The following is a 19,603-nucleotide window of genomic DNA, read 5'->3' on the forward strand; positions in this document are numbered from 1 at the left end:
TCTGTGCCCAATCTAAGATCATTTTAACACTTCACCCTCTTTTATCACCTCTATTTTTCCTATTTACTATGCTTATTACTGAACAACAATGACAATAATAAGAAACTGCTGAGAAAACTTCCCAGGGTTCACTTCCTCCTCCACCCAGGCATTGCAGCTAGAGCTATCAACAGACAAGAATACTCCTATGAAAACCTCAGCACCTGACACCAAGACAGACACTCACAGGGGCCACAGAGTAAAAGAGGAACCGTGGTGAAAGGGTCACCGCATGCTTTCACTTGGTCACACTGACCCTCTCCCCTCCTGGGTCAGAACAGCGGGCTAGAGAGAGGACTCCCCGGGCTCACAGGTCCTACCCTGTCAGTGAGGAAGGGCAGATACTTGGCTTCCCTAGCAATTCAAGTGCTTTCCAGGCCATTCGGTCCAGCCTCACCTCAATCACTGAGGGTAGGACAGGACTAGACTGCCTGGGGCCAGGTAGAAACTTCAGGGATGTGGAGGTCACGCTGGCCAGCATATACAGTTCTGTCAGTGGTGGTGATATCTGATCAGATATACCAGTCAAGAGCATGGCCCCACCCCATAGCTAGTCGTTCCTAGAAGCAGAGGGAAGCTTATCATCACATCACTTAAGGCCCTAGCCAGCCAGTGACTCTGCCCAACCTTAGAAGCTACACTATGGCCCCAGAACCCTACCACGGCAGGGGGATAAGGCTCAGCTATACATTTCTACAGAGTATAGCTGCTGGCTCATCCATCCAAACTCACCTCGGAGCTCAGCCTGCATCTCTACCCCCTGGAAAATGTAAATAGCAGTAGCCCTTGGATAGGGACTACACCTCAGACCTGGCTGATTAAAGGCGATTGTAGCAGCCAGCGAGCCGCTCTGCTGACTGCAAAACGTAGCCTGTGGTATCATCACCCAAGAGCTGAGCTCAGGGAGCCACCCCAGGCAACTAGAGAACGCACTAAAAAAGTTGTGACTTCCTGGGTTTTTACCAGCTGGCTCCCTAGCTACACAAAATAGTCAGGGCCTATCTGACTTGTATGAGATTAAAGTTAAGTTGTTTTCAGGTAGAAATGACTTATGAATGGAAGATATTTTATGTAAGTCTGGTGGTACAATCAGTGAGACCCTGTTTCAAAATTAAGAAAATAAATAGAGCTCAGGTAGAATGCCCCTGTGTTCAATTCCTGGTACCTCCCCCCACACACACCTCTGATGGCAACCACAGAGCAAAAATCTCTAGTAGGTTCAGAAAAAGAAAGAAGCAAAGTGTCTACAAAACAACCAGAACATGAATTACAAAAAAGTAGTAATCAGTTCTTATGTATCAGTAATTGCTTTGTTGCTATTGTTTAAATATGTTCCCAAATTTCATGTGTTGGAGACTTGACCCTCCCTGATGTATCGGGATTGGGAAGTTGAAGCTAATGGAAGATGGTTGGATCATGAGGATGGTGGACGGCTTAGTGTCAGTACTGCGGGAGAGTACCCATGAGGACGGCTTAGTGTCAGCACTGCGGGAGAGTACCCATGAGGACGGCTTAGTGTCAGTACTGCGGGAGAGTACCCATGAGGACGGCTTAGTGTCAGTACTGCGGGAGAGTACCCATGAGGACGGCTTAGTGTCAGTACTGCGGGAGAGTACCCATGAGGACGGCTTAGTGTCAGTACTGCGGGAGAGTACCCATGAGGACGGCTTAGTGTCAGCACTGTGGGAGAGTACCCATGAGGACGGCTTAGTGTCAGCACTGTGGGAGAGTACCCATGAGGACAGCTTAGTGTCAGCACTGCGGGAGAGTACCCATGAGGATCGCTTAGTGTCAGCACTGTGGGAGAGTATCCATGAGGACCGCTTAGTGTGAGCACTGTGGGAGAGTACCCATGAGGACGGCTTAGTGTCAGCACTGCGGGAGAGTACCCATGAGGACGGCTTAGTGTCAGCACTGCGGGAGAGTACCCATGAGGATGGCTTAGTGTCAGCACTGTGGGAGAGTACCCATGAGGACGGCTTAGTGTCAGCACTGTGGGAGAGTACCCATGAGGATGGCTTAGTGTGAGCACTGTGGGAGAGTACCCATGAGGATGGTGAACGGCTTAGTGTCAGTACTGCGGGAGAATACCCATGAGGACGGCTTAGTGTCAGTACTGCGGGAGAGTACCCATGAGGACGGCTTAGTGTCAGTACTGCGGGAGAGTACCCATGAGGACGGCTTAGTGTGAGCACTGTGGGAGAGTACCCATGAGGATGGCTTAGTGTGAGCACTGTGGGAGAGTACCCATGAGGATGGTGAACGGCTTAGTGTCAGTACTGCGGGAGAGTACCCATGAGGACGGCTTAGTGTCAGTACTGCGGGAGAGTACCCATGAGGACGGCTTAGTGTCAGTACTGCAGGAGAGTACCCATGAGGACGGCTTAGTGTCAGCACTGTGGGAGAGTACCCATGAGGATGGTGAACGGCTTAGTGTCAGTACTGCGGGAGAGTACCCATGAGGACGGCTTAGTGTCAGCACTGTGGGAGAGTACCCATGAGGACGGCTTAGTGTCAGTACTGTGGGAGAGTACCCATGAGGACGGCTTAGTGTCAGTACTGCGGGAGAGTACCCATGAGGACGGCTTAGTGTGAGCACTGTGGGAGAGTACCCATGAGGACGGCTTAGTGTCAGCACTGCGGGAGAGTACCCTTCTAAGAGGTGAATCTACACCCGACTGCTCCCACGATGCATCAAGAAAGCTCCCAATGAGAGCCCCCCGATCTCACTCTGCCCTAGTCCGTGTGCCAAGACACTTATGTCTGCTGCAAACTACCAGTCTTTGGTATTCTATTATAGCAGCACAAAGCAGATTAAGACAAATGTAATGGATTAAATTATCTACAAAATAAAGTGGCTGAAGAAGGAGAAAAATAATAAAATCCAAGCAGCTCCAAGACTCAAGTGCATGCTGCCTGGAGGAGACTCACCTTGCCTCTTAGGACGTAAACACCTGATGTGGAGAGGAGGGGGAAGATATGTTACAAATGAAAAGCAGAACAGGACAGCACTATTTTACATAAGATACAACAACACATAACGTCCAAAACTGTAAAAAAGACGAAGGTCACCAAATAGATGAAAGGGCCAATTCCTTAAGAAGATGTAGCCGTTATAGATATCCCCCCGACACAGGTCACCTAAATATACATACATTAAGGTATTGGCAGGGAGAGATGGACTGACTTCCAATCACGATGGGAGCTTTATACTGCATTTTCCACAATGGGCAGGTCATCCATACAGAAAATTAATGAGGAAACTTTCGATTCGATCTACTTTAGATAAAAAAGACCTAAAGAACGTTCCAGCTAACAACAGAATCAGTTTCCTTTTTTTCTTTTTCTTTTTTTTGGCGCTGGGAATTGAACCATAAGGGCATTCAACCTCTGAGCTACACCTCCAACCCTTTTTAATTTTTATTTTGAAATAGGGTCTCCCTAGGTTGTTGAGGCTCTCACTAAACTGCGGAAGCTGTCCTTGAACTTGCAATTCTTTTGTCTCAGCCTTTCAAGTCCTGGGATTAGAGGAGTGTGCCACTGCATCCAGCTAGAATCACTTTCTTCTGAGGCGCACACAGAATGGTCTCCAGGAATGTTAACAAGTTATGTCAAAGAACAAGACTTAACAAATTAAAGAGGATTTAAATCATGTCAATAGCTTCTCTAATCACAAAGGTTTATAATACAGAAATAAGTAACAGAAAACAATCTTGAAAATTTCACAAAAACATGTGAAAATTAAATAACATAATCCTGAAAAAAAATCAGTGGATCAAAGGAAAAATCAAAAGTGAAACTAAAGTAGAAACACATATATTAAGACTTATGAATTGTAGCAAATTTTCTCAGAGGAAAACTGATGGCAATAAATGGCTATTTCAAGCAAGAGGAAATCTCTCAATAATATTACACTTAAACTAGAAAAAAAAAACTGTCAGAGGCCTGATGGTGCATACCTTTAATCATACTGTTGGAAAGCAGACACTGAAGATTGCAGTTTTGAGGCCAGCCACAGCATTAGCAAAATCTTCAGCAATTTAAAGAGACTCTGTTTCAAAATAAAAAATGAGAAGAGCTGAGGATGTAGCATGGAGGTAGAATGCCCAGTACTCCCCACCCAAAATCAACAAATTAAAATGGTACAGTTCTTGTTTTCTCTTTTCTTGAAGATAAAACACCTAGAGCCAAGCATTTATTACAAGTATAAGCTTCAATTTAGCAGTGGCCCATCTTCTATACAGAGCTTTACATCAACTGTTTTCAAAATACTGTTCATGTCATGTATCTTTTTCTTTTTGCAGTACTGGGGATTGGGCCCAGGCCTCGTGCACACTGGACAAGTCCTCGATCCTGGGCCACATCACCAGCCTCTTAACTTCCCTTTTCCAGTCTTTATTTAGGAGGCTGTCACTTATTTCTTATACTGGGTCCTTCTGTTCAACCTCAGGTGAATGTGGGCTTTGTGTGACTTGTGCTCTGTTTCTGACATTTATTATTTGGTGATTAACATTAGAAATGAATTTGTATCTATCTAGACACATACCTTTTCCTTAAGGTGCTGGGACTCTCACCCAGGGTCTTGCACAGGCGGGCTAGTGCTTTACTACTGAGCGACCCTTCAGCTACCATGGTGCTGAGATGCACCAAATGGGGCTATTTAAGGACCCATCCAACCTTTATAGTCACTTTGTATTCCTTGGGCTTCCTCCCACCCATCACTTCCCCTTTCTCCCCCTCTACCTCACTCTTTATTTCTCCACCCGGGAATCTGTGTATTGGCCACCTCCTTGTATCTGTTCTGACATATGGTTTGGGGTCAAGAAGGTATACCTCAATTTGGAAAGTACTGTTTCTGAGCGCTGACTCACGGGTGTGGGTGTGGGTAGAGCTCCTACTGGTTTTCGTCAGATGGCTCATACTTGTTACACCTAAATGTGTTAAAAATCGGTTGGATGGGTCCTTAAATAGCCCCAGTTGGTGCGTCTCAGCAGCACTCACACTTGGTAAGCACTGGATAATCTCTCCAGGCGGTTTTCTCTCTCATAATTCTGGGTGCCAGACTGTATGATTGTAGTGTATTGACCAGAAGAATCACGTTGTTGTTACTTTTTTTTTGGGGGGGGGTTAAATCAGGGCCTTGAGCATACCAGGCAGGGGCTCTACAACTGGGCTACATCCCCATTCCAGGAAAAACATCTCGTGAAAGTCCAACGAGATCAAATCCAGCATTTCCTCATTATCGCTAATTGCCTCACGACACCATAAAAGTTAATTAGTACAGTAGGATTTGCTCTCTTCCAGCCACGAGACTTTGCCTCGCTGTACTTTAAGCTCTTCCAAAGGGCTATTATGGACTGCTTGACAATCCGTTGAGCGGTTACCTGGGCATCCTGGTTTATCTTGCCGGTCTACAATTAATAGGGCCACCTTCTGCCTGTCTTAGTTAAAAAGGCCAGAATCTCATTTAACTCTTTAGGAATCTTCGGAGTTTTCTCATCCACAGCCCCCAGGCCAGAGCAGCCTTCCCTGCGCTTGCCGGGTGCTCGGTGACTTGCAGGCCGCATTCTTCTGCGGCTCCTTTCCTGCCTGTTGTTTTTTTTCCAGGTCGTGTTACTGATCTCTCTAAAACACAATGGGAGAAAAGGAGAGTAACAGGAGCTGACTTAGAGATCACCAAGGGCCAGAGACAGTAGGTCCCTGATGTTCTCTTCACCCTTCCCCACAACTGTGCTGCTCTTGTCTCTGGTACAGGCTTCTATCTCAAGGAAAGAAGAGAGAACCATCTTTATTTAGGTCAGCAGACCCCAAATCCACAGCTCAGCATAGGGCCTTAAAGTTCCTTTATTTAGACACCGGACTATTCCTCTGCATTACATTAAACAAATCTTTTAACTTCTCCTACTACATTGGCTGTATCTCATTTAGTAGAGGCTGGTTATTAGCTACCATTTTATTTAATCCAGACACAAATTCAATAACAATGTCTCAAAACATACTTGAGTCCTTATCAAGGGCCAGGTATTAAAGGGCTCACAATGATCCATGCCATGGTGTGTGTGTGTGTGTGTGTGTGTGTGTGTGTGTGTGTGTGAGAGAGAGAGAGGGGGGGGGGAGAGGTTGAATCCAGGTCCCAGTAAGTGTCAGGCGTGTTCTATCACTGAACTGCATCTCGACCTCCTCTATTCAAACCTTCACTGAAATTGTTACCACTGCCTTGTAGATGGGGAAATGGCGGTTAGACGAGATTAAAGAGCTCAGATGCTATAGCAGAGTTGCCTGATTGCAAAGCTCAGACCCTTCTAATCTCCCTCGTTAACTCACTAGTCTGAAAGAACAAGAAACCAACAGTGTGATGTTTGGAGCAGGCCCACTGGAATCGACAGCCGGAGAAGACCGTCCCTTCCTGGGTGCTTTGCTTAGACCAGAGGCACGCAAGCACGAGCCTTGGCCCTTGGAGATTGTGTGCACGTGAGTGCTCTGAAATCCTCTCTTCAAAATACCAAAATATAGCTGGCCGTGGTGGCACATGCTTGTAATTCCAAGGACTTGGGAGGTTGAGACAGGAAGGATCGCAAGTTTGTGGCCAGCCTCTGCTACTTTTGAGGCCCTCTGCAACTTAGTGAGACCCTGTGTCAAAATAAATAAAAAACAGGGCTAGGGATGTAGCTTGAAGGTAGAATGCCCTTGGGTTCAAACTCGAGGATGGAACAACAACAACAACAACAACAACAACAACAAAATATATATAGTTTTTAAGTACTTGTTCCAAAGGCCCAGATAGGCATAAAAATAGAGATTCTAAAAGTTTAAGTTAGAACTTGAACTTAGAGTGATTATATGCATTTCAGAGAAAAGTCAGAATGCTAATAAAACAAAAAAGAACGACTAATTCAGTACACTGTGGAGTCTGGAGAACTTGTTTCAAACTATAAGGCAGAATATATCTAATCTTTAACCTACTATTCATTGAACAAATCATCAAACAAATCTTGGGAAAATGGATGAAAACCTCGGGATTTAAATATGCTACCTATGCTTATTTATTTATCTATTTATTTATTTGTACTGGGATTGAACCCAAGAGTGAACTACCACTGAGCCAGACATGCAGCTATTTTTATTTTTGTTTGACACAGGGTTTCACTACGTTGCCGAGCTGGCCTCGAACTTGCAATGCACCTGTCTCAGCCTCCCACGACGGATTTCTCTTCTCACCCCTGGAGTGATACATCTGCCACGTACCCATGTGGACCTACGGTGGGAAATGGATGGGCACTTTTGTGCTTTGTAACACTAGCATTTCAGTAACAATCTAAGGACTGCAAAGCCCAGTTTATCAAGTTCTGTGAGAAGTAAGAAGACTTCAACACTATTTTCGAATAATCTCTTGATGGTCTTCTAGATGGGTCCCATAGTTTGGCTATGGAGAAGTGTGTTCCTGTAAACATGGATATGCATGGATCTCTAGAATTCTCCGAATTCAGCCCTTTGGAAAGCTACCCAGGAGTGGTATAGCTGGATCCTATGGCGGATCCATTCCTAGTCTTCTGAGGAATTTCCAGTGTCTGTCCTAATTTTCAGTCTCACCAACAGCGTAGAAGAGTCCCTATTTCCCCACGTCCTAGCCAGCACTGATTGTTGCTTGACTTCGTGAAGATCCTCATTCTCTCTGGGGTTAGATGGGATCTCAGGGTGTCCTCATGTGCATCTCCCCGATTGCTAATGATGAATATTTTCATGTATATATTGGCCATTTGTATTTCTTCTGTAGCCATGTGTCTATTTTAATTGCCCCTTTATTGTGTGTGCGTGAGCGTGTGTATTAAGACTTCACTTTTACTGAAATGGGCAAGGTGGCCACACCTGTAGTCGCAGCTGCTCAAGAGGCTGAGGCAGGAGAACTGTTTGTGCTCAGAGCTCGAGCCCAGCCTGGGCATCACAGGGGAACCTTGTCTCAAAAATAATTATCTTTCCTACGGATTAAATACCTACATGGATATTGGGCTCTTTCTTCTGAAAGTGACCGGTTTATTCCTGCATGAATCTGACAATTTTGTGCGTTTAAAATGTCATCTCACTTTTCGTAAGCTGCATGCCCGTTCACTACTCACATAATGATGTTGAATTTGTTTTTTCCCCAGCCAGACATGGTGGTACATGCACGTAATCCCAGTACTTGGGAGGCTGAGATAGGAGGATTGCAGGTTTGACACCAGCCTCAGCAATTTAGCTAGATTCTTGGTAAACTGGTGAGACTCTGTTTCAAAGCAACAACAACAACAACAACAACAACAACAACAACAACAACAACAACAACAACATGATGGCTGGAGGTATAGCTTAGAGGTAGAATGCCCTGGGTTCAATCCCCTGTATCCCTTCCCCTAACATACAAATTAAAAAAGTATTTTTCCCCTTGCATATCTTAGGTGATGAAAACTAGGGGTAGTTTACGTTTCTTTGATCAATTAAACCTGTAATTGTGACTTTTAACATGCAAGACAGTGACTTAAGATCACGGAGGGTGTAAGGAAGTAAATGATAAAACTCCTGCTCTCAGAAGGCAATCTACTGTATGAAATAGAGCTATTATCTATATCTTTTTTTTTGGTGGTACTGGGGTTCCTGGAAGCCCTTCTACCTCTGGGCTACACTCCCAGGCCTATTTTTTTTTATTTGGAAACAGGGGCTCTTAAGCCAACGTGGCTGGCTTCGAACCAGCGCGATCCTCCTGTCTCCGCCTCCCAAGCGTGGGGATTATCTAATTCTAAAGACATCTAAGAGGCAAGATAGAACATGTACCAACAGACATGTTGTAAAGAATTAAATATTTATTAGATCTTAAAACTGTGCATCCACAGAAGGAGCACCACCTTTCTTAGGTACTTAATGAGGTTTTTGTAACAGTTTTATAGACAACCAGTTCCCTTAGGCTATCTTAGAGTTTTAAAGGGCTGAACAGGTGCAATCCCATTTTGAGAGAGCAGCTCCCAAATCTAAGTACTTTAGGATCCAATCCTCCTCCCTCCTCCTCCTCCTCCTCCTCCTCCTCCTCCTCCTTGAAAGTAGCAGAACCTGCTCGTCCTTCAACGTTTGCTATTACAGGTGTTTTGAATTCTCCGATTTTCAGTCGCTCTACAGTGACATCAACTAACTGTGACTTCCTGCTCACAGTGACTTCATTTTAAACACAGTTCCATCTGGCCGATGATACGGCTGTTAGACATGTCTTATTAGTTTACAGAATATTTTCTTCTACACATTCTTGGTGTTGCTATTCTAGTAACTAACGCCATTATAATTCAACCATTTGTGACCAGAACACCTGGATTTATATTCGGCTATCCTTTCATTCCCTCATATAAAATACTGCTTATGTAACAAGTTGTTAACGGTTTGGCCTTTTATATGTGGCATAATTATTATGACTTTGATTCATTACGAAGGCATCAAAAGGCAGAATTTTTAAAGGCGTTCTTACAGATGTTTTAAAGGGAAAAAATAGGGATGGCAGATGTAGCTCAGTGGTAGAGTACTTGCCTAGCGGGTGCAGGGTCCTGGGTTGAATCCCCAGCACCTGAAATAAACAAATAAATAAATGGAGAAGTAAATTAGGAGAATCCATGTAGACTCTATGAAGAAAATTGCTGAGTGTTAGGCACTGAGGAATGAGATTTCAAGAAGCAGACATAGGAGGGAAGCATTCCATGGATCGGAAGGTCCTAATGCCATGTTAAATAGAAGGACAAGACTAACTGTATTGGAAACTTGATAATAATGTTGCATCTTTATAATCACCTTAGATTCTCTAGACATGTGTTGCAAGGTGCTGGACAACCCTGTAGCTAAAATTTGCTCCAAACCCAGAGATAACTAACAGGCCTGGCCAGTGACCAGGGGAATGATCAGGAAGGAATGTTCACTGTTGAGTCCTCTGGCGATCAGCTAATACAACTCCTGGCTAGTTATTCTTAGGAGGGACTGGCAGAGTCTCAGCAACTAATTAGGTTGGCTTATGCATTTATTTACTGAGTATCTTTTATGTCCTAGACACTATTCTAGGAAGTGGAAATGTGACACTAGATAAGATAAACTGTAGCTCACTCCTCTGGGGCCTCTGCTCTAGTCAGAAAAGGTAAACACAAGATAACTTACACCATGATAAGGGATATGTAAAACCTAAAGCAGGTGGGTGTGATAGGAAGCAGTGGGAGGGGCCGCTGGGAACAACTTCTGAGTAGAATTTGAATAAGAAGGCACACAGAGAGAAGCCAGGAGGCAGAAGTCTTGCAGAAACCAAAACAATTGGAAGTGGAATGGAAACAAAAACAGAAACTGAGCAGTGAACAGCTTGCAAAGTAGCAAGTGTTGGTAGGTCCCCAGAGCTATTGTTTGGCTTCTGGCTGTCTCCTGAATGTATGCACACAGAGACACAGATATTCTACCTGCCATCTTTATTTATCTAGAGGTCCAACCATTGTCCAATCATTTCCATATTGAGGGACTGCTGCCAGTTTTCAGATCTTTTTAGATCCTATGAACACTCTTCCTCACATACCTGCGCTGGGTTTTAATATACACCCGGAATTGAAATCTCTAGGTGGTAGCTGGGCATGGTGGTATATGTTTGTAATCTCAGCATTTGGGAGGCGGACACAGGAGGATTTCAATTTGAGACAGCCTCAGCTATTTAGTGAGGCCCTTTGCAAATCAGTGACCCCGTTTCAAAATAAAGAATAAGAAATAGGGCTGTGGGTGTAGTTTGGAGATAGAATACCCCTGGGTTCCATTCCCAGTACCGGAAAAAAAAAAAAAAAGAAATAAAAAAGAAATCTTGAGGTGGTAAAGGACGCCTACCATCAACTGCAGTGTATATTGAGAGATCGTTCATCAGTGTTCATTTATTTTTGTGGTACTGGGGATTGACCCCAAGGGTGCTCTGCAAATAAGTTACATTTCCAATCTTATTGAGACAGAATCTTGCCAAGTTGTTCTTGTTAAGCCTTAAACTCGATTCTCCTGTCTCAGCCTCCCAAGTATTGGGGCTACAGGTGAGCACCACTACACCACACAGCTTACGTGTAGATTGGTTTCTTGATAGCCACAAAGTAACCTACTGATATTTTGATTGGAATTGTATCTATAAAGTTGATAAGAATTGATATTTTCAAAGTTTAACATTTTTTGCTTTTCACTTCAGGTACTTAATTTTCCAAGAATTAATTTTATGGATAATGATGAGGGATCAACAGTTTTTTCCTCTACAATCACTCAAGTAGTTTATTGAGTAGCCCTTCCTTTTATTTATTTATTTTTTTGGGGGGGTTACTGGGAATTAATTACAGGAGCTGTTCTCTCTCTGGGATCCTCCAGTCTCTACCTCCCAAATACTGGGATTATAGTTGTGAGCCACCATGCCCAGCCCATCCTTTGAATGTGTATGTGGTGCTGGAGACTGAATCCAGGGGCCTTCTACCTCCGAGCTACAACCACAGCCCTATTTTTTTTTTTTTTTTAATATGGAAACAGGGTCTCGCTAAATTTCTGAGGCTGGCTTTGAATCCCCGATCCTTTGTTCTCAGCCTTCCAAGAACTGAGATTACAGGCATCCACACCAGCCTTTTTTTTTTTTTTTTTTGACTCTGAGCATTGAACCCAGGATCATTCTGCCTCCAAGCTACACCCCCAGCCCTATTTTTTACTCTTTATTTGGAAACAGGGTCTCACTGAGTTGCAAAGGGCCTCAGTAGGTAGCTGAGGCTGTCTGTGAACCATGATCCTCCTGTCTCAGCCTCCCAAATGCTGTGATTACAAGCGTGCGCTTGTATATATAAAATCGCCCGGCCTTTATATATATCATATATATTTATACATAATATAATATTTATATATTGATTTGAGGATTGAACCCATGGACATTCTACACACCCCAATGCTTTTTTTTTTTCTTAAATTTTAAGACAGGGTCTCACTAAGTTGCTGAGGCTGGCCTCAAACCTGAGCTCCTAACTGCCAGGATGGTCCACCCTCTGACCCTAAAAATACCTCTCGAGGCACTGCAGGTATCCTACCCACCTATCTGAACCCATTTGTCCAGAACATCACAGATTTCCCCATCCCTAGCCTCCGGGTACGCGGCGCCCAGCCAGCCCGGCCCAGTCTTGGCCGCCCGGCAGGTGCGGGCGCGGAGGGGGCGGGGCGTCCGCGCGGCGCCTTTGTGCGCAGGCGGCGGGCGGGGCCGGAGCCAAGCCACGCCCCCTGACGTCAGCGCGTCCCGGCATGCCGCGCGCGGCCGGCGCAGCGCCGAGGCATTTCCCGTGAGCGCCGGCTCGGTTCCGCCGCGTCCAGCCCGGTCCCCGCGTCCCCGCGTCCCCGCCGCCGCCGCCGCCCCAGCCCTCCGCGAGGGCGCCCCGGGACGGACGGAACCAGCAGCCTGCCGGCGCCCGCCGCGCTCGTGGTCGCCGTCGCCGTCGTGGTCGTGGTGGTCTCCGCCGTCGCCTGGGCCATGGCCAACTACATCCACGTCCCGCCCGGCTCCCCCGAGGTGCCCAAGCTGGACGTGACGGTGTCGGACCAGGAGGAGCGGCGCTGCCGCGAGGGCGCCCTGCGCCTGCTGCAGCACCTGCGGCCGCACTGGGACCCGCGGGAGGTGACCCTGCAGGTGAGCCCCGGGCCTGGCGCTGGCCTGCCTGGGAGAGCGGGGCTCGGGGCTGGCGCTGGCCGGGGGGGGGGGGCGTGCGGGGCCCGGGGCCCGCCCCTGTCGTGGGGGAATGCAGGGCCCAGGCCCTGGCCTAGGGGCGTGCGGGGTCCGGGATCTGGCCCTGTCCCTGTCCCTGGCTGGGGATGTGCAGGGCTCAGGGTCTATCTCTGGTCCGTCTTGGGGGTGTGCAGAGCTCAGTGTCTATGTCTGGCCTGTCTGGGGATGTGCAGGGCTCAGGGTCTGACCCTGTCTTGGGCATGCGGGGTCAGGGTCTTGTTCCTGTCTGGGGGGTGTTCAGGACCCAGGGTCTGTCTCCGTCCTGGAGGACGTGAGGACTTAGGGTCTGCCCCTGTCCTGGGAGCGTGCGGGGCCCCCTGTCCCCGGCCCCGTTTTGGGGGAGTGCCCTGTGCTTCACCAGCACTACCCCGACTTCTTGGTGTAGGGTGAGACTGCCCGGGGGCAGGCTTTCCCTTCCAGCCCTCTCCGGGAGGATAGCTGCCCTTCTCCCACTCAGTCCATTTTCACTGCAGACTTTCCCATCCTGGGGCACCGGATCCAGGGCCCCAGGCAGTCGCTGCCTTATGTAAATAATGTAACAACTAATCCTCTGATCTTGTCTGTTCTCTTCTGTCTCCCGCCTCCCATGAATCCCTTAGCCTGCGTTTTTATCTTCTCAAACCTTCAGATTGGCAAAAGCCTCCCCCGTCCCCCCCCCAATTCCACCAGACCGGGCCCTGCTTTCTAGATCACGTTTTTAGATACATTTTGTTGCTTGAATTGATATTTCTAAAATTTTAAGGTCTGTAATATCTTGTTACAATGAGCTGTGGCTTGTTGAGGATATTTGCTTTTTATTTATAGACACACAATTTCCTAAGGATCCAGGAGTTTTCTAATAACTTGGGGGTTATACATCCTGCAAATAACATTTATTTTGAGTGATTTGCTTTTAGCTTTCATAGTATGTATGTACGCAGACTTAGGAATTATATATGAAAATGAACCTCCTTTTCTCTTTTAACTCCTTGCGAACAAAAAACCGACTCAGTAATGTTAAAGGGTAAGGTATTTGGGGTTTGTTTTAGAGCTGAACATAGTATAAGCATGCTTATTTGAACTAATAAGCTTCATTTTTTGACCTCATTTGTTAAGTTGTTGAATTTGTTCAGCCATGTCTGTGGATTCAGTTCTCTCCCAAATTCTTGGCTAAAGTAGCCGGCCGCCTGTACAAAGACGCATGAAACTTGACCACTGATTCGGTCCCACAGCAGTGCCTGACTCTGGGCTTCCATCAGGTTTGGTTTCATTTCTTACTGCCTAGAAGAGTTTTAAACCGGTGAGAAGGAACGCTTTAGAAAAGAATTGTTGAACAAGAAGTTTTGAAAAATAAAAGGAGTATTTATTGGCAAGTATGTAGGAAATGATGAATCCCAAGTGATTTCATGTATTACTAAAAATGAATAATTTTCTTTAAAATGCCTTCCAAATTGAAACTGTATTTGTTTGTTCTTTGTCTTTTTGATGCTAGGAGTTGAGCCCAGGGCTTCCAGGGTGCTAGGCAGAGCTTGCTCGTCAAGTGCTTACGCCACCCAGCCCACACTGGCTTTATTTTAGAGCACGTAAAAACTTATCAAAATGAGTTATTTTAGCTGGCCTTGGTGGCGCACTCTTGTAATCCCAGGATTTGGGAGGCTGAGACAGGAGGATTGTGGGTTCACAACCAGCCTCAACTACTTAGAGAGGCTCTCCGCAACTTTGTGAGACCCTTGTTTTAAAATAAAGAATAAGAACTCGGGTCTGGATGTAGCTCAGAGGGAGAAGGCACATGGGTTCAATCCCCAGTACCACCAAAAAAAAAAAAAAAATTGTTTTCTGGCAATTGGTTGTAAATTAAGCAGGCATCTTTTGTTAAAGGTAGTGCTACTTCCTGGTAAACCCCAGTGCTGGCAAAGTGTGTGCTTTTTGAGCACTGTCTTTCAAGTTTGAAGCTTTGAAGATTGGAATTTCCTCTGATGTATTTATCTGTCTTTGGAATAGCAAACGTAGCTATGGTAGGTAGTAGGCGCTGGGCTGATTTTTTTTTTTAATTGTTTAGTTGCCCACACATCCCACACATATTAGTAGGCACCACCTATATTTCTAGGTGAAACTCCAAGGAGGAAAGCCGGGATGTAGGGAAGAAGGTGGTAATAGGAAGCTGGTTTTGGATGTTGGAAACACCTGATGACCATTGGGTCTCGGCTTCTCCATGACGGCTTTTGACTTTGGCCTTTGGGTTCATAATCTGAATTTCTAAGGTACTTACTTGTAAGTGATAATAAACACCATCCTTTGTTTTAAGAATGATTATTAGAAATACTAACTCCATGTGCAAAAAAAAAAAAAAACCCTCTTTCTCAGAGGCTGAGACATCAGTAAGATGAATTGATATTAACTTTTATTGTGGTCCTGGGGATTGAACACAGGGGCATTCTACCTCTGAGTTACACCCTCAGCCCTGTATTGTTTTTATTTTGAATTAGGTTCTCACTAAGTTGCAGAGGGCCTCGCTAAGTTTCTGAAGCTGACCTTGAAGCTGAGATTCTCCTGTCTCAGCCTCCCAAGTACTGGGATTACTGGTGTGCACTACCATGCCCAGCAGTTATTAACTTCTTAACCAAATCTGACTTTTCACTTTCTAAAAGGTCATTGTAAACTCTAGTGAGGCTTCAGGGTTTCTTTGGTAAGTCTCAACAGGAACATTTTCTTTTCTTTTCCTTGAACTGGGCAGATAGATAGCATACCTTGTATTTCAGAAGGGGAAGCACAGGTCGTAGAGTCAACAGATTATAGTGCAATTTTGGGCCAGTTGGCTATCAGTAAATGGCTTTTTCTTTTTTCCGGTGCTGGGGATCAAATGCAGGCTCTCATGTGTGTGCTAGGTGAGTGTTTTTCTAATGAGCTATTCATACCCTAACTCTCTAGCCAGTAATTTTTCCAAAATCACTTTATTTTTTATGTAGTGCTGAGAATTGAACCCAGGAGCATTCTGCTTTCGAGACACAACCCTTCCACTAGTTTATTTATTATTTGAAAACAAGGGTCTCTGTTAACAGTTGCTGTGAGGGTCACTAAGTTGCTGAGGTTGGCTTTGAACCTGCCATCCTCCTGTCTTAGCCTCCCATGCCCTGGGATTACAGGCATGTGCCACCATGCCCAGCTCCAAAATCATTTTTCATGTAAAATATTCTTTATGCTACTTTAGAAGGTTTCTATATTAATACATATCTGGTAATTAGTCCTGCAAACTGAATTATTAAGAATATATTAGAAAATCCAGAAAGAAGCAGTAAAAATGATAGAAGGCCTAGTTTTTGCTTAAAATTTAAGGGCACACAGAATAATGCAGCTCAGTTTGGATAGAGCTTCTGTCCCTATAAGATTAAGGGCAAAGGATGAGAGCGGCCGTGAGTTGTTGGAGGGCACTGCCTGAGCGGCGGCAGAGCCAGCCTGAGCCCTTAGTCCCGCCACAGTGCACGGTGGGGATCGCCTTCCTGTTTACTGAGCACTTCCACAAGCGTCTCCCCACCGTCATGTGACCGGCAAGCACTGGCCATGTGTGTTTGAGTTAACGGAACTGAACTTGTGGTTTGTAAGTGGCAGATCTGGGACGAGAAGCCCATTTTGGGAGATAATGCTGTTTGATCAAGAAGTCGCTATTTTTGTATATTAGGATTAGAGCGGGGAAGCCACGTCTGCATAAAGTTGTTGTTTTAGAGTGTTGGCTTCTGAGCGTGTGCTTTGAGGTTCTCAGGAGCATAACTGCAGCCTTTCCCCACTTGTTCTGTTTTGGAAGAGAGGTTACTGGAGCTGCTCTTTAAGATAGTGACTCCCTTTGTTATGCAGCAGCTCTTCCCCCACTTGAGTTCCATTTCTGACTTTCCTACATTGCTTTGGACAGTCATTGTGTAAAGGAAGGCAAGAATCAAGTCCGCTCTCTAGGTCCTACAGAATAATGATTCTTAAATTGTCTTCTTCTAAAAACGGTCCCTGCTGTTGTTCTAGGATTCATTTAAGACCACAGTTACTAGGTAACATTATGAAACTAATGTACTCTTGCTTGGGGTCTCAGTGAGGTTGCTCACCTTACTTAGCCTCTGTTCACCTAGCTTTTCAGTAGCAATGTATTATTTTAATGGTGGTCCAGGCATGCGGTTTGAACAGGACTGCTTTGGAGCCCGCGCTCAGTACTTCACCAGCTTCTTTGTCCAGGTCTAGTTGCGTAACCTTCCTCCGCACTCGCAGCCGTGACTGTGCCGTGACATTCCCAGCCCCTCGAGTGTGAGGCTCTGATGACGCTTGCCGCTGCTGAGCTCCTACTGTGTGCGACACTAGGTCAAAAGCAGACCCTGTGCTTTCACGCTTGGGAGTGAGGGAGGGTGAGCAGCCTGCGGCGTGGCCCTTGTGCAGTGAGTATCCAAGCCTCTTCTCCTGGGAGGTCGCGTGAGGACGGTGCAGTCGCTGTCTTCTCTGCTGTACCGCCATTTCTTCTTTCCTTGCTGTGCTGGGCTGGCCCGGCCTTTGCCTGTTTGTGCACACTCTTAAACTCATGTTTTAAGCTCACATATACTGTTTTGGAAACAAATCTTTGTCTGAGGTTCTGCAAATGCACAGCAGTGCTTTGTACATCCTTCCCTGTTTTCTAACCATTCTGGAGGTAGCTACTTAAATACTCTATTAAAAAATCTGTAACCCCTATTATTTTTTGTTGTTGGTGGTGGTGGTACTGGGGTTCCTGGAAACCCTTCTACCTCCAGGCTACACTCCCAGACCTAATTTTTATACTTTTTTATTTGGAAACAGGGTCTCTTAAGCCAGCAAGGCTGGCTTCGAACCTGCACGGTGCTCCTGTCTCCGCCACCCAAGCACCGGGATGACAAGCATGCGCCGCCTGGCCCAGCGTAACCCCTATTATTTTGACACTGATATTTGCTGTTACTCTTTAAGTGAAGAATAGCCAGATATGTACGGCTGTTCTATCCAGCTGTCTCTCCTTAGTGTTCTAGTTTATGCATTTCTTGCTGTGCTGGGGCCCTGCAGCCCAGGCTCTGTGCATCTTCCATAGATGCTCCACCCTGGGCTGGATCTCCAGCCTCCTGTGCTCACTTAATCATTTTTATTTTCTATTTTGAAAATAATGAGTTTGTTCCTTACTTTAGCCGTAGAAGTTTATGTAACGTCTTAGGTAAATATTAAGTGTGCAAGAAGATATGTTTTCGGGTTTTTTTTTTTTGTGGTACTGGGGATGGAACCCAGGGGCATTCTACCTTTGAGCAATACTCCCAACCCTTTTTTTATTCTTTATTTTGAAACAGGTTCTCACCGAGTTGCAAAGGGCCTCACTTCGTAGTAGCTGAGGCTGTCTGCAAACCGTGATCCTCTGTCTCAGCCTCCCAAATGCTGGGATTGCAAGCGTACACCACCGCGTCCAGCTAGGAGCATATGGTTTATACAGGAATCTTAAGTTCTATAGCTACATATGTAGGTCATAGTTTATATTCAACAGAAGTTTTAATGTCAGTAGGTACGTTCAGTTTTCTTCTTTTCCGTTTTTGGTGTCTTAGAATAATAAAGTGTGAGCATGGGCGGTACAACTTAAACTGCACTGAAGATAACTAGGGAAGATGCGTGGTGTGGTGGCGTGGCGCACACCTATAATCCAGTACTTGGAAGGCTGAGGGAGGGATGCAGGTTCAAGACGAGCCTTGTCGACTTAGCGGGGACCGCAACAACTCAATGCCCTGGGCTCCAGCCCCATCTCCTATGCATTAGTCTCCTAGCTATTTAACCAAATTAACCAGGTTTTAAGCCGCCCGTATATTCCATTAAGATGTGCCAGAGAGTCGGGAGCCTGAAGTGACGTTTCACTTTCAAATACCAGCACTGTGTGGACTAAAACTGCCTTCTCTTTGTGGGACTTCTATGTAATGTGGCAAAATGATGGTTTTGAATATTGATTCAGCTGTTTGTAAAGCTTTGGCAAGTTTTGAAATCTGTATAAACTGGGATTACTCCCTACCCTGGAAAACAGTCATGAGAATTAATTGAAAGGCCTGAAATCATGCAGTGGCTTCCGCTCTTCGTCTTCAGCTCAGAATGAGACAGTGGGCCTGAAGAAACGTGAGCTTCTAGGAGGCCTGACGTCTGTTCTGTCAGAATGCCGATTTTCAGCAGGATTCCTTCTCACCACCGACCCTGGGACCCTGGGCATGGGAAGACTCCGACTCCGGCAGAAGGCCTCACTGACTCGGCAGAAGGCCTCACCGAGGCCCTGACAGGCCCCCACCATGAGCTCCCTGCAGCTGAGCCCAGCTGGTGGTAGGGCCCAGAGGCAAGGGCCTGCTGCGCACTTTAAGCAGATAAGATAGTCTTTTAAATATATGGTTTAAAGAAATGTGACAGTTTACGATGTAGAGAAACACTGGTTGAAGGAAATCATTGTTGTTATTCTGAAGCAAAATATCAACTTGGGCTGTGGCCAGTGCTTTGATCCCCAGTACTGAAAAAAAAAGAAAGAAAAAACGTCAAGAATTTCTCACCAATACTAGTAAGTTACTCTACCCAGTCTTTGAGAATTTGACAGAACTCACTCCCTTCCTCCCTCCCTCCCTCCCTTCAGATTGATTCCAGGGACCTTCTACCTCTGAGTTGTAGACACCCACAGCCCTATTTTTATTTTGAAACAGGGTCTCACTGGTTGATGAAAGGCTCACTACTTGCTGAGGCGGTCCTCGAGCCTGTGATCTGCTTGTCTCGGCCTCCCCAGTGCTGGGATTGCAGGGGTGCGCTGCCACACTGCGTCCTTCCTGGCCGGACGCTGGT

The 19,603-nt window shown here is 45.9% G+C and overlaps 1 protein-coding gene across 1 annotated transcript in view; it reads left to right on the forward strand.

Moving 5' to 3' along the window:
* Positions 1-12,547: 12,547 nt before the first annotated feature.
* ETNK1 (ethanolamine kinase 1) overlaps positions 12,548-19,603 on the forward strand; it is a gene marked incomplete at both ends in the record, with an annotated part of 42,872 nt that continues 35,816 nt past the window's right edge. The window contains one exon of the mRNA XM_080706221.1: positions 12,548-12,703. Coding sequence (XP_080562347.1) covers positions 12,548-12,703 — 156 coding nt within the window. The remainder of the gene's footprint in view (positions 12,704-19,603) is intronic.

Source organism: Muscardinus avellanarius (assembly GCF_963383645.1).
Source record: "Muscardinus avellanarius genome assembly, chromosome: 11".
NCBI classification, from domain to species: domain Eukaryota; kingdom Metazoa; phylum Chordata; class Mammalia; order Rodentia; family Gliridae; genus Muscardinus; species Muscardinus avellanarius.